This window comes from Cydia pomonella, chromosome 1 (genome assembly GCF_033807575.1).
Source record: "Cydia pomonella isolate Wapato2018A chromosome 1, ilCydPomo1, whole genome shotgun sequence".
Taxonomy (NCBI): domain Eukaryota; kingdom Metazoa; phylum Arthropoda; class Insecta; order Lepidoptera; family Tortricidae; genus Cydia; species Cydia pomonella.
This window is the reverse complement of record NC_084703.1, coordinates 20,766,341-20,779,052: the sequence shown is the minus strand read 5'-3', so window position 1 is coordinate 20,779,052 and position 12,712 is coordinate 20,766,341. Positions and strand designations below refer to the sequence as shown.

At 34.6% G+C, this 12,712-nt stretch overlaps 1 protein-coding gene across 2 annotated transcripts in view; it reads right to left on the bottom strand.

Annotated features, from left to right (window-relative positions):
* Nucleotides 1–12,096, bottom strand: part of LOC133517776 (tyrosine-protein phosphatase corkscrew-like) — a 45,584-nt gene extending 33,488 nt beyond the window's left edge. Inside the window, exon 1 of one of the 2 annotated variants that reach the window (XM_061851203.1) lies at nt 11,789–12,096. In XM_061851203.1, coding sequence (XP_061707187.1) covers nt 11,789–11,943 — 155 coding nt within the window. In that variant the 5' untranslated portion in view covers nt 11,944–12,096. The remainder of the gene's footprint in view (nt 1–11,788) is intronic. The other variant, XM_061851195.1, reaches the window with a different exon arrangement.
* Nucleotides 12,097–12,712: the final 616 nt, after the last annotated feature.

The window sequence follows — 12,712 nt, the reverse complement described above, 5'->3', positions numbered from 1 at the left end:
TAGGGTTCCGTAGCCAAATGGTAAAAAACGGAACCCTTATAGATTCGTCATGTCCGTCTGTCTGTCCGATTCTGTCACAGCCACTTTTTTCCGAAACTATAAGAGCTATACTGTTCAAACTTAGTAAGTGGATGTATTCTATGAACCGCATTAAGATGTTCACACAAAAATAGAAAAAAAAAACAATAAATTTTGGGGGTTCCCCATACTTAGAACTGAAATTCAAAAAATCTTTTTTCATCAAACCCATACGTGTGGGGTATCTATGGATAGGTCTTCAAAAATGATATTGAGGTTTCTAATATCATTTTTTTCTAAAGTGAATAGTTTGCGCGAGAGACACTTCCAAAGTGGTAAAATGTGTGTCCCCCCCCCCCCGTAATTTCTAAAATAACAGAATGAAAAAACTAAAAAAAATATATGATATACATTGTCATGCAAACTTCCACCGAAAATTGGTTTGAACGAGATCTAGTAAGTAGTTTTTTTTTAATACGTCACAAAATTTAAAAAAAAAATTTTTTTCATCAAACCCGTACGTGTGGGGTATCTATGGATAGGTCTTCAAAAATGATATTTAGGTTCCTAATATCATTTTTTTTCTAAACTGAATAGTTTGCGCGAGAGACACTTCTAAAGTGAAAAAATGTGTGTCCCCCCCCCCTGTAACTTCTAAAATAACAGAATGAAAAATCTAAAAAAAATATATGATATACATTACCATGCAAACTTCCACCGAAAATTGGTTTGAACGAGATCTAGTGAGTAGTTTTTTTTTTAAATACGTCATAAAATTAAAAAAAAAATTTTTTTCATCAAACCCATACGTGTGGGGTATCTATGGATAGGTCTTCAAAAATGATATTTAGGTTCCTAATATCATTTTTTTCTAAACTGAACAGTTTGCGCGAGAGACACTTCCAAAGTGGTAAAACTGCGTTATATAGATCATAATTTAATTTGAAAATCCGTAATGCCTTCTACAGACTCAAGGTATTATATAATATCCGCAAATACCTATCAGTTAAGGTGAGAGAGATACTAGTGGAATCGCTGATACTCTCTCAATTTAACTACGCAGACGTGGTGTACGGGCCGAGACTCTTAGCGGTAACGAAAAAATCTATACAAAGAGTACAAAATGCATGTGTTCGTTTCTGTTACGAGGTTCCCAAACGAGCACACATTACTCCATTTCTTAACGACAAGAAACTGCTAAACATGGAGAACCGCAGGCAGCAACATTTAGCTTATACAGTTAGGAAGGTGTTAGACTTCCAGAGGCCCTACTATCTGTATGAAAAGTTAAAATGGATCAAGGACTCGCGCCCCAGGTGGCTGAGAAGCTGCACCAAACTTGCCACGCCCAAACATAAAACAGCTTTCTTTAGAGGGAGTTTTAAATTTGCTGCTTCCAAAGTATGGAATGACCTGCCTCCACCGCTCCGAGAGCCGATATCGTTGTTTAAATACAAAAGGTTAGTACAGGCTCACCTCTTGGCGCAGAGCGATGAGGCATTCCCTCCCTCTTAAAGATGACTCTCATAAGCGTTCACAACCCACTCACATACACATACTCACACACACTTACAGAGACACACAAGCATAATCGCGAGCAATCCTAATCTGTTACTTTTTTATATTAATTATAGTTAATTTTATATTAATTAAAGTTAATAATTACCCATCTTTGTAATGCAATACACTAAGAAGTACAAGTATTGTTACTAAGAGTGACTAAGTTTATTGATAGCTCATAGAAACGGGACTTAATAATGTGTAAAACCGTGAAAGTTTAATCAGTGTTAAGTCTATTGTTGTAAAATTTACCATGTTTTTTTCTTTCAATCTTTTTCTTTCATGAGCACAAAAGTATTAGTATTATATATTTCGATGTATTATGTCCGACCGTCCTTAGTCTGGGACCGGTCTGAAAACCAGCGCCGGGCATGTCGGCCCGGCACACGCTGAGACTGGAACCCTTTGCCCAATACAATAAATACAATACCGGTTGATCTGTTTAAATTATTAATGTATCTTTTTTTAACTATTATGTAACCTTATTCTCCTATGTACTTGTATGTGGCAATAAATGATTCTTATTCTTATTCTTATTCTTAAAATGTGTGTCCAAAGTGGTAAAATGTTGAACAAGATCTAGCAAGTAGATTTTTTTTAATACGTCTCAAATGGTACGGAACCCTTCATGCGCGAGTCCGACTCGCACTTGGCCGCTTTTTTTAAATAAAGTCTTAAACTACTCGTAATTTCTTAAAATAAGCTATAAAACATGTCCGCCATTTTGAATTTAAAAATTGATATCATATGATATATTTTTGTTTACACTGAAACAAACAATTAGCACATGTCGTATGCAATATTTTAATTGTGCACAAATTGATTACAAGACACCCGTCAGCCCTCAAAATCATATCCCTGAATATATACTAACAATGGCGTGTATGAAACTCAGGGACCGCCCCTCCCGCCCGCCACCCCTCGCACCCCGCACGGTTGCCCTGTCTAGACGCCTTCGTCGACCGACTGTATTATTTCTTAGACTGTGGGATAGGATCATTTCAGCATAATCTGAATTTGAAGTGAATTACGAAGCTTACTTGTACTTCAGACACCGAAAATATGTTGTACCTTGGCCCGTACACGCCGTATTTCTAGTTATTGGTTAGAGAGAAATAATCGATCTTAGAAAGGATTCCTCAAATCACTCAAATGTTTTAGGCAAAAATAAACGAAGAAATTCACTTCAGTGTTACAGCTGAAATCAAAAGTAAGAAACTGGGAGAATTCCTTGCAAACTTATATTTTATTAAGAAAAACGTTTTTCTAGTGTCGGATCCTTGGCCATTGTAATTGACGGAGAGTCCCTTCTACATAGAATGGTTTCGCAATCCGAGGAATAAATTACGAGTATCTCCCAAGGCTCCAAAAATTTATGCACACGCATTTTGAATCAACTAAGGTATTAAACGATTTTCAGCTTACTAGAAATTAATTCCACAAAAGGCTATTTTGGTCTAATTTGAAATGAAGTCAAAACACCAAGATATATTTTTATAATCAACTATTTTTTTTTTACATATTCTCTTTTTAGCTCAATACAACTAAACCGAGGCTTTTCCAGGACTATTACTTTGTTTTTATATAATTTTCTGTAAAAACCCTCAAATATCAATTACTTTGGTAAAGCCACTTTATGAAATTTGGATACATACGTAAATCGCAGGAGTGCATATGTTGCAAATTTGGCAAATGGAATATTAATTCGAATCAAAACTCTTCATCTTTTGCCAGCGCAATGGTAGCCGTGTGAATCGGCCTGTTTATAGTAGACTATAATGGCTGCAGCGTTAGCCAACGTGCACGAAGCTTATTTTTGACAAATACTCTGGTATTGAATAGTACATTATGATACAAGTGTGCTAAGTTGGTCATTACACACGAGGCGATATTGTGCGCGCGAGCTGTAAGCGAGCGCGCAATAAGAAAGGCGATGTGTGTAATGACCATAGCACAAGCGTTTCATACGACGTTTTTAAGACACTTGCGAGGAAAACACAAAACTTATAAATTATATTTTTGTTTTCTCAAAACAGTAAAAGTACAATTTTCAAAATAGTGGCTTACCTACAGTTTAAACATCGAATAATTGCACCAAAGCATGCTGGCCTTGTAGGCACTTATTCGCCAGTTCATTGAAGTAAGCTACTAACACGTTTTCCAAGAAAGACTGGACGTTTTTGCTGATTTTCCATTGAATAAAACTTTCATATGCCGCCATTATTTTTCACCCGATTTTGATGGTTAAAGGCTATCGTTCTCGGCTCTTGCCTCTATTAGTATTACTGGCAGCGTCAATTTTATGTGTTCTTCATTTTCAATGCATGAAAATGACATTTTCGTCAATATATAAACTAAAAACATGCAAAACTATTCCAATTTTATGACAAATAGGGAAAATGGCTGGCGCGTTATTTTTTTAACGCACGATTCAAATGCGCGCGCAAGGCAAAGGCGCCAAGGAAATCGACAAATAGCTTACATTTTTTTTTTTTTTTCAATATTATATTCATATTTTTATTCGACGGATGGAGATCAAATCAATAAAATGTTATGTTTATTCATTAATGTAATTTACGAGATGATTTAATCTCAATATAAATTATCTTTGGTATGATAAAACGTCTTTGAACTAACATTTGAAAGCTTATAGTTCGTTAAAAAAAAAATTATTACTCGACCAAATTAAGAAGACTCCGTTTCCATGCATATTATTTGCAACCAGTTACCTTCTTAACGCAGTCGGATAATATAATGAAAAAGCACGAGTGTTATAATATACTGAAAAAGCACGCGTGTTTAATATCTAGGATTATGAGCCAAAAATCGGTGGAATAAAAACGTCGTTTTGAGCAAGTGTGTTGAAAAACATATTCCGGCGAGCTGTTTGCAATCTCTGCTATCTCTCTAGGTAGTTATCGACGTCGAGTCTTTTAATGCAATATATGTATTAACTTTTATGGTCATTTCTGGGATAGACACCTCATTTGTTCTCGAACTACGGGACACGCCAGTATTAAAAGAAGGTTAAGAGTCCCCGATTACGCGATGCAACACAGTTTTGTGTGCCCCATTTTTTCTTTTAAAACAAAAAACTGTATGACAACTTATTCCTCCGTTTTCTCTCTATTTACTATTTTTTATATACTTACTTAATGGAGAAAGATTGCAAATTACGATACAGAAGATGTATGAAAGTATGTTTTATTTCGAGTATACCTACAAAGCCCAAAATTAATAAAAAATATTGTTTTTCATGAATTTTTCGGCTAGCACAAGACCCTGTTCCTTCCGTATCATAATCGGTTATAACGATGTGACACAAAACAGAACGCTCTGCAATATTAATAAGCATATAATTTCAGTGAATTCCTTGCTTGTAACTCAGTATGACCTTGCTTGTAACTGTGAAGTCAAGAACGGTATGGGACCCGGAAAATGTCGGGCTACGTAAAATGGAGGGTTCCGTACCTTCCGTACTTTGCAAGTAGGTAGTATGTGGTGGTATTTATTTATGTGCAGCTATACCGTCTTTTATGTAACATACAAGAACAAAATATATCTCACTGAACTGTGTAATACATTCATACAGCTTGAATATGTCGTGCTCGCTTAAAATTATTTGCTTACGTGTCGTCGTTGAACGGGTCGCCACTTTCCCCAATGAAGGTTGAGGGAGGCAATGGCCGAGATACACGTCATACCTATTTGTGGAGACCGGTCTGTTAAGGCTTACACTGGCTACATGTTAAGAGTATGAGACTTCATTTATGAGTGGCATTGACGTGATACACCTCATTGGGTACTTGTTTGTTTGTTTGATTTTGTTTCTTGTTTTTCTTGTTTTTATTAATCTTTTAATTATATAGGACTTCAACTCTTGGGAAACACTAGAGTTAGACCAAGATAAGTCTGCAACGATTTTGATAGCACACGCAGTGCAAGTGTTATTTATACTAGGGCTCCCGGTATCCGTGTTACACGCCGAAACGGATACCCGTGTTCTTAAGCCCGGCGGTGCTAAGAACACGGTTTAAACGGAACCGCCGGGATCCGGATCCGTCTCCAAGAACCGTTCCCAAGAAACGTTTCTCAGATACGTATCTCCGTTTAAACGTGTACTTAAGACCGGCCCGAACGGATCCGAAACAGTTTGAGCCAATGCTTACAAGGTCTACTATTGAATGTTGACTTCAGATGAACTTGTTAGGCGTACAATTTTTTTAATTGTTTCTAACTGGGTGGATATTACATATTTAGCCAACTATACTATATATAAATCGAAGTAGGTGTCCCTATTCTATATTGTCTATTATTTTTAATTTTAAACCTATTCGGCCCTAGTTTAGAATCTTATTTTTTTAGTATTATTGTTTTTAACCTAATATCATTACATATTATATTTCAATGAAAGAAACACATTTTATATATACTGGTGTAATAGTTTCGTGAAGAATATGTATTCAGACAAATACTACCTATATTAGTTAAAAATAACAGTTAAGAAAATAATTATTAATTACTTTGTGGTTATTTTTACTTATCAATTTACTGCTATGCGAAAACAACAAATCTGCCAATGATGCAAAAAAAATACACACACAAGCGGCATTCGAAACGAAGAATTTCACGCGATTACCTTAAAGACTCATGCTACCTTTCTTACCTTTCGATTATATTGTTTAATACATTAAGATAGATCTCAAAATTGGCAATCATTCATATTCACTTGGGACACTTTCACAGTTTGCCGCCCGGTGGCGTTCCATTCACTAGATTCTTAGAACGTATTGTTTTTCGAAGACCCTATTGTACGATATCGCCAAAACAAATAGGTTCCCAAACAGTTATCAGAACTGTCACAACCAATTATGAGCTTTATGTCCTTGTAATAAGGTAAACATATCTGCATATATTAAAATTGTAACAGATGCAGCGGCAAAAATTAAAGTAAATGTATCCCATTGTTTTGTAGCCGCACCACACTAAAAGGCATTTTTCTATGACGAGAGTGAGAGCTACAAGATGTTATTACTTAGGTATATATTTGATTGAAATTTGTTTTCAAATTAATCTTAATACTAGCATTTGATTGTTTTTTAATAATTGTTTTAAGATATTGCATTTTTTAATTTTTACGAATATCATTTTGATTTCAATTTTATTGTGTAATCATTTAAATAAGTAGTCTACTCGTAGTCGTACTAATGAATAATTTTTTTTTATTAAACTTCCAAACTACAAAGACTACAAGAATTACATGATAAAAATACAAACATAGTTAGGTTGTCTATGATTTTTAGTAATATTTATATTGACTCCACCATTGCGCATTATGGTAATTCTGATTTTGACATTTATTGCTTTAAGCTAAAAGGGCCATCTTATATTTATTAGTACACTTAAACGTATAAAGTTCATTTTATATGATAATAATATGTAAAACTTTTCGTAAATTCAAAATTAATTACAATACAATTTATAAGTACATTTATTATTGGCAGATCATTATACAAATGATAATTTAATAATTTTTACATGGTTTACTATAATAAGACAAAGATGTCGGGCTCACGTCAGTTAAAAAATAAAAATATATATTTCATATTGACCGAATGTATATTCAAGAAAACTCACACATACATTGTAATATGATTGACAATTGATTGAATTTTTACCACATAGGTACCCCAATAGGACTTATATCTCCAGATTATTAAAAATATAACTGTTTAAAATGTTCAGTTGGTAAAAATAATACCAGATCAAGCACTTGGCAGATTTTATCGTGTACAGTCTTTATTGATTTTATTTTTTATTACTAGCACTTTATATTTATTGCTATCAAGTTATATAATAAACAATAAAGTTTTAGTATTTGAACTTTTATATAAAATACTACTATGGTAGCACTATACAGTATTTCTAATTTTCTACTCGTACTTATTGCAACTTAAAACATTGCAAGCAAAAACTAACAGAGGACCTACCGCGAACCACGTTCGTCGTGTTGCCTCTCTGTCGCACTTATAAAATTTTACGTAAGTGTGACGGGGCGGCAACACGTCGAACGTGGTTCGCGGTAGGCCCTCTGCTCAGAAAACGGTTTTGCAAATAAACCGTTTATTGAATTTCGACTCTATGAACCACGGAATAAGGTTAAATATGGCATAAACGTCATGAATCTTTTGTCTAATAATTTGCGCCGGTCCGTTCCTTTGCTACTCGTCAAGGACGTTTCCGGAGCCACGGGTAAATAAGATCCGTTTCTTCGAATACCCGTTTATCCGTGGAAACGGCTCTTAATTACACGTTTCTTAATTACACGTGTGGAACGGGCCAGAAAACCGTTTATTTATTATTCGGAAACGGGTATTCGGAACGTGTAAACGAAACACGGATCCGACCGCGAGCCCTAATTTATACGTCATAATTTCATAGAAGTTTGACGTTTAAAAAAATACTTGCAGTACGTGTGCTATCAAAATCGTTGCAGAGTTGTGTTTCTCTGACTCTATACACCTCGAAGGATTATTTGATAACACTCCTCTTCTTCCTGCCCTTATCCCACGTTATGTGGGGTCGGCACAACGTGTTCTTCTCTTCCATTCTCCTCACCTATACTTAATTACATTCTTTATTTTAGTTCTGACACTTAGAGATTTATATTTCTAAAGAGTATTAGATATTTTAGTACATATTTGACTATATGTTTTTATTGTTTTTTTTTGTGCAATTCGACATTTAGAGACTGTATAAAGGCCAATTAAATTAGATTTTTTTCATGAATTAATTTCTAGGTAGCTGGAAATCGTTTTAATACCTTTATTTGGTCCTAAATACGCGCAATCCCAGGAGGTGTACAAAATTGTTTACTTTTTTCCAGTTTCTGCTAGTCGTACGATAACGGATGGTACAACTGGCGAAAAATTTGCTCTAATCATGATGAAAATTGATATCTGGGGATCCAAAAGGTACCATAATATAAATTCTTTGTCAAAATTGTTATGAATGGCCGCCATTTTGAATTTTTTTTTTTTAGAGTTTATACCAAATATTAAAATCCGAAAACGAAAGTAGGTAGTGTCATTGAAATTGATGGTGGGTTCCTTATACATCGAGTGGTTTGGCAATCCAAAGAAAAATGTATTCCCCAAGTCTTCCAAAATATAAGCATACCTGGGATTACGAAAACAAGGACCAAATCAAGGTATTACAACGATTTTCAGCTTGCTGGAAACTAATTCCTCATAACGCTGTTTTGGATCTAATTGGATTGGCCTACATCTCTTTTAAGTAATTATTTAATATTTCCTGAAATAAGTATTTGTAATTGTATTTTAGATATTTTTATCGTAAATTATTGTTTATTTAACATACAATAATGTATTTTTAGATTTTTTTATGATACAATTTGCATGTAAATGTACATGTAGTGGCTATTTAATATAAATGTAGTGGCTATTTGTCAAATATTGAGTTGGAGTTTTTTATACATTAATTATATTATGAAGAACGAAGAAGCCATGCAAGGAAAAAGGAGTATGTATATAGTAATAGTTATTTGTTTTACAAGGGGGCAAAGTTGTTGTTTAACCGCTCGTGCTAATAATGATATCTGAGCAAGCGAAATTTAACCACGAGCGTAGCAAGTGGTTCGAGAAGTTGAATCTTGTGCGTTGCGAGAGTTTCAAGGCACGAGGGCTAAACAAACTTTGCCTCCGAGTGAAACAATATTTATTACCAGACCAACGCGAGGAAATTGCAACTATGAAATACCAAAAACTCAAACCAAATCAATTCAAATGAACGTAATAAAAAAAATATCTTTTAAAATATAATTTAAAGGTCAATTCTACCAGCTATCATAAGGAAACAATTCAAAATTTGCATCTGATTACTTTGCCTCACATGTGGATAAAATGCAACTTTCTTCCCAGTTAGTGTGGTGAAAAAATAAATACATATGTGTTCAAAATTTGCATAATGAAATTGAAACAAATAAAAAGGCTGTGACATATGGGCAGACTGACACACGGACATGACGAAACTATAAGGGTTCCGTTTTTGCTATTTTAGCTAACTAGCTTTAAAAGGTCTCTACTGTGGACAGTACAATACGAGATAACGACCCGTATGTACCCGGGGGTACATATAAGTATATAACGCTTTTTTTTATTTCTGGGACCAGCCCTGAAAATATATATTCCGCTTCTGCAATAATAATTAAGTTATAGATTTCTCTTAACTTTGCGATGTTACAGGAAAGACGTGATCGAATTAAGCATATAATAAAATATGTATTATATGTGTAATGTGTGTGTGCATACAATTAAGTAATGTAAGTACCTATCGTTATTTTCATTTGACTTATTTCTGATAATGACTTAATGTATTCATATCCTTATTCAGAGAAATGAGAATAACTCTAAGGAATTGAGACGATTATGCTACCTGATAAACAAAATAGACTATAAACAGTTTTTATACGCAATAAAAACGATTTGTTTTCAATATCGTATTTTGGCGGTGGAAGTGGGAGACTCCGTGACCGTGACTGCAGCGGCCTCGGTCTCAATGCTCGAGATGTTTCGGCACTGCCCACCTCTGCCCTATTAGGAACTGATCATTATAGACACTTCCGTTTTTTTACTATTTTTTTATAAGACTATTCTCGGTATTTTTACAATGGGATCTTTATTTAAAAAAAGGACCCTATTATGTAAGTACAATACGCATCATAATTACACAAAACGACAGACATTACCTAGTTACCTACTGATTAGTCTAACATAGCTGAGGGTAGCAAGCTTCAGTCTGGGACTCGACAAAATGAAGCATATTCCTAAATTTTTCACCATTTATGGATATTGACCATTATAATTGTTTTAATATCAATGTACTCGAACCCATATCTAATAATTAGCAAAGATTGTTCCCAAACCATGCTTAACTTAAGAGCACTAAAATGGATAAATAAGATGTGTTTCAATAGTTATCTTATCAGGAACTCCAAGTACGTGCATTGTATAACTACTTTATATAGTGTGGCAAACCATTTCTGTCAGAAGAATAATAAGTTTATTATGATGATTTGATGATACATATCATATTCACTAAATAATTCCACTATCCATGTTCTGGGTCCGTCGAGTCGAGTCGATGAGTCGGTTATTTTACTGTCGCCGGCATTATTATCGTTATCTGTATTATTACTACTATGAGTACTTGCAAGTTTCATATCGGTAAGACTATTTATTAGACTTATCGATTTGAAACTCTACTTGCAAGATTTTATTGCTTACATTATTAATTTGTTAGTAAGTTTACAAGTAAAGTTCATATAAGTGTGTTAAGGTGCAGTAGATTCAGAAAACGTAGTTTTTTTTATAAGTCATAGCGCTTTTTTATATCGCAATATGGCTGCCATAAATTTAATTAACAATTTTGATGCCTTTTCCGAGGGACTGTATCGATTCCAATCCTGAGTTTCTTTGACTTTCACTCGATAGAAAAAAATCATGAACATAGGTCTAAAATGCACTTTAAAAAATTGTAACAAATTATGCACAAAAAGTAAAAATATCAAAATTGCTTCTTAAAGTCGTACTTTTTTTATTTATTTAAACCAAAAATTAAAATTGAAAACCCTGATATCCGCGCTCCCGGGCACGCAATATCAGCTCGCTTACGCTTACGCTCAATGAGAGTGAGAGAAGAACACGAACTTACTGGGCTTTAATAACAAAAAGGCGGCTGATAATTATAGACGCGAAGGGTTATTCACCCATAGAACATTAGAATATCGTATACCAGACTATAATGCTTACCCTAATATAACCGTCTACAAATACATATATACCTATGAAGAACATACACTTTTCGGACACTTAATACAAAATCTAACAAGTGTATTCGCAAAGCAGCGTGATAACGTAGTTAGCAGTCATACACAAAGATATATATATTACGTGTTTACTCACGTAGGAAATTCCATTATAATGTAAACTATATGTGTAGAATGCACAACCAATTAGGAGTAGATTGCTACTAGATATACCCAAGGATCATAGGTAATATATCCAACTACGACCATGGTAAAATTTCTCTAAAGTTGGGTACTTGGGCAAATTTCGTACACACTTTTTGTTTCTGAGCTTATTAATATTTAATAAAATAGTTCAGAATAAAAATTGGAAAACCAACTTACTTTTTGAGCATGAAAGCTTTGCTAAGCTCCTTGAGCACTGTGGAGACGATGGCTCCAGCCGCCGGCACGGCCAATACCGAGGCATCCATGCACGCAGCAAGCGCCGCTGGCGCCAGCACTCCGAGCCTGCTCAATCTGGGTGGATCCTTTGACATTACTCTAGATTGTTATCTACTAGTTTAATACAGCAATTTCTGCGCGCGACCGTAACCGCCAAGCGATCCGCTTCGCACGCTGTTTGGAACTCAAGTGACCTCTGCGCGCACGCATAACTCGCGCGGAGCGTAGTAACGACATTGTTGACGTGACATTAATTTGTTTTCATGTTTACAAGCAGTTCCGAGTTCAATAAAGTATACTAGTAAACTTCAGGACACAAATTTCTTGGGGATTCGGACATAAGTTTACCCTTTTGAGTACAAAGGGAATGAACGAAGGGGTACAAAGGGATGTAATGTACGGTCAAGGAATTTGTGTTTAAAGAACTTTATTTCTCAAAAGAAATTTTACATTTCACTTAATGAGAATATATACTAAATCAAGTAAATCAAAAATTTAATTTCAGTAGGTATTATTTCGTACTTTGTCACAGTGACAATAGTATGAGGTCCCGAGCGACTTTCATGTTGATTGTCCCTATGACAAGGTACGAATATACTGAAATTAATTCTTGCTGTATACCTAAACTGTCGAATAATCAATGATCGTCATATATCGGCCGCACGCCTACAGAAAATTGTAGATGGTATACTATTAACCACGTAATAATTCAAGGGTATTTTTACTTAGTGCACACCAAAATAAATATACCAAAACCACGAAATCATAACCAATAGCGTCGCGCGTGCACAAAGCTTGGAAATCTATATAAGATATCATTCACGGCTAATGTCAGAAAAAATCTAGGTGTACCTATGTCATTTA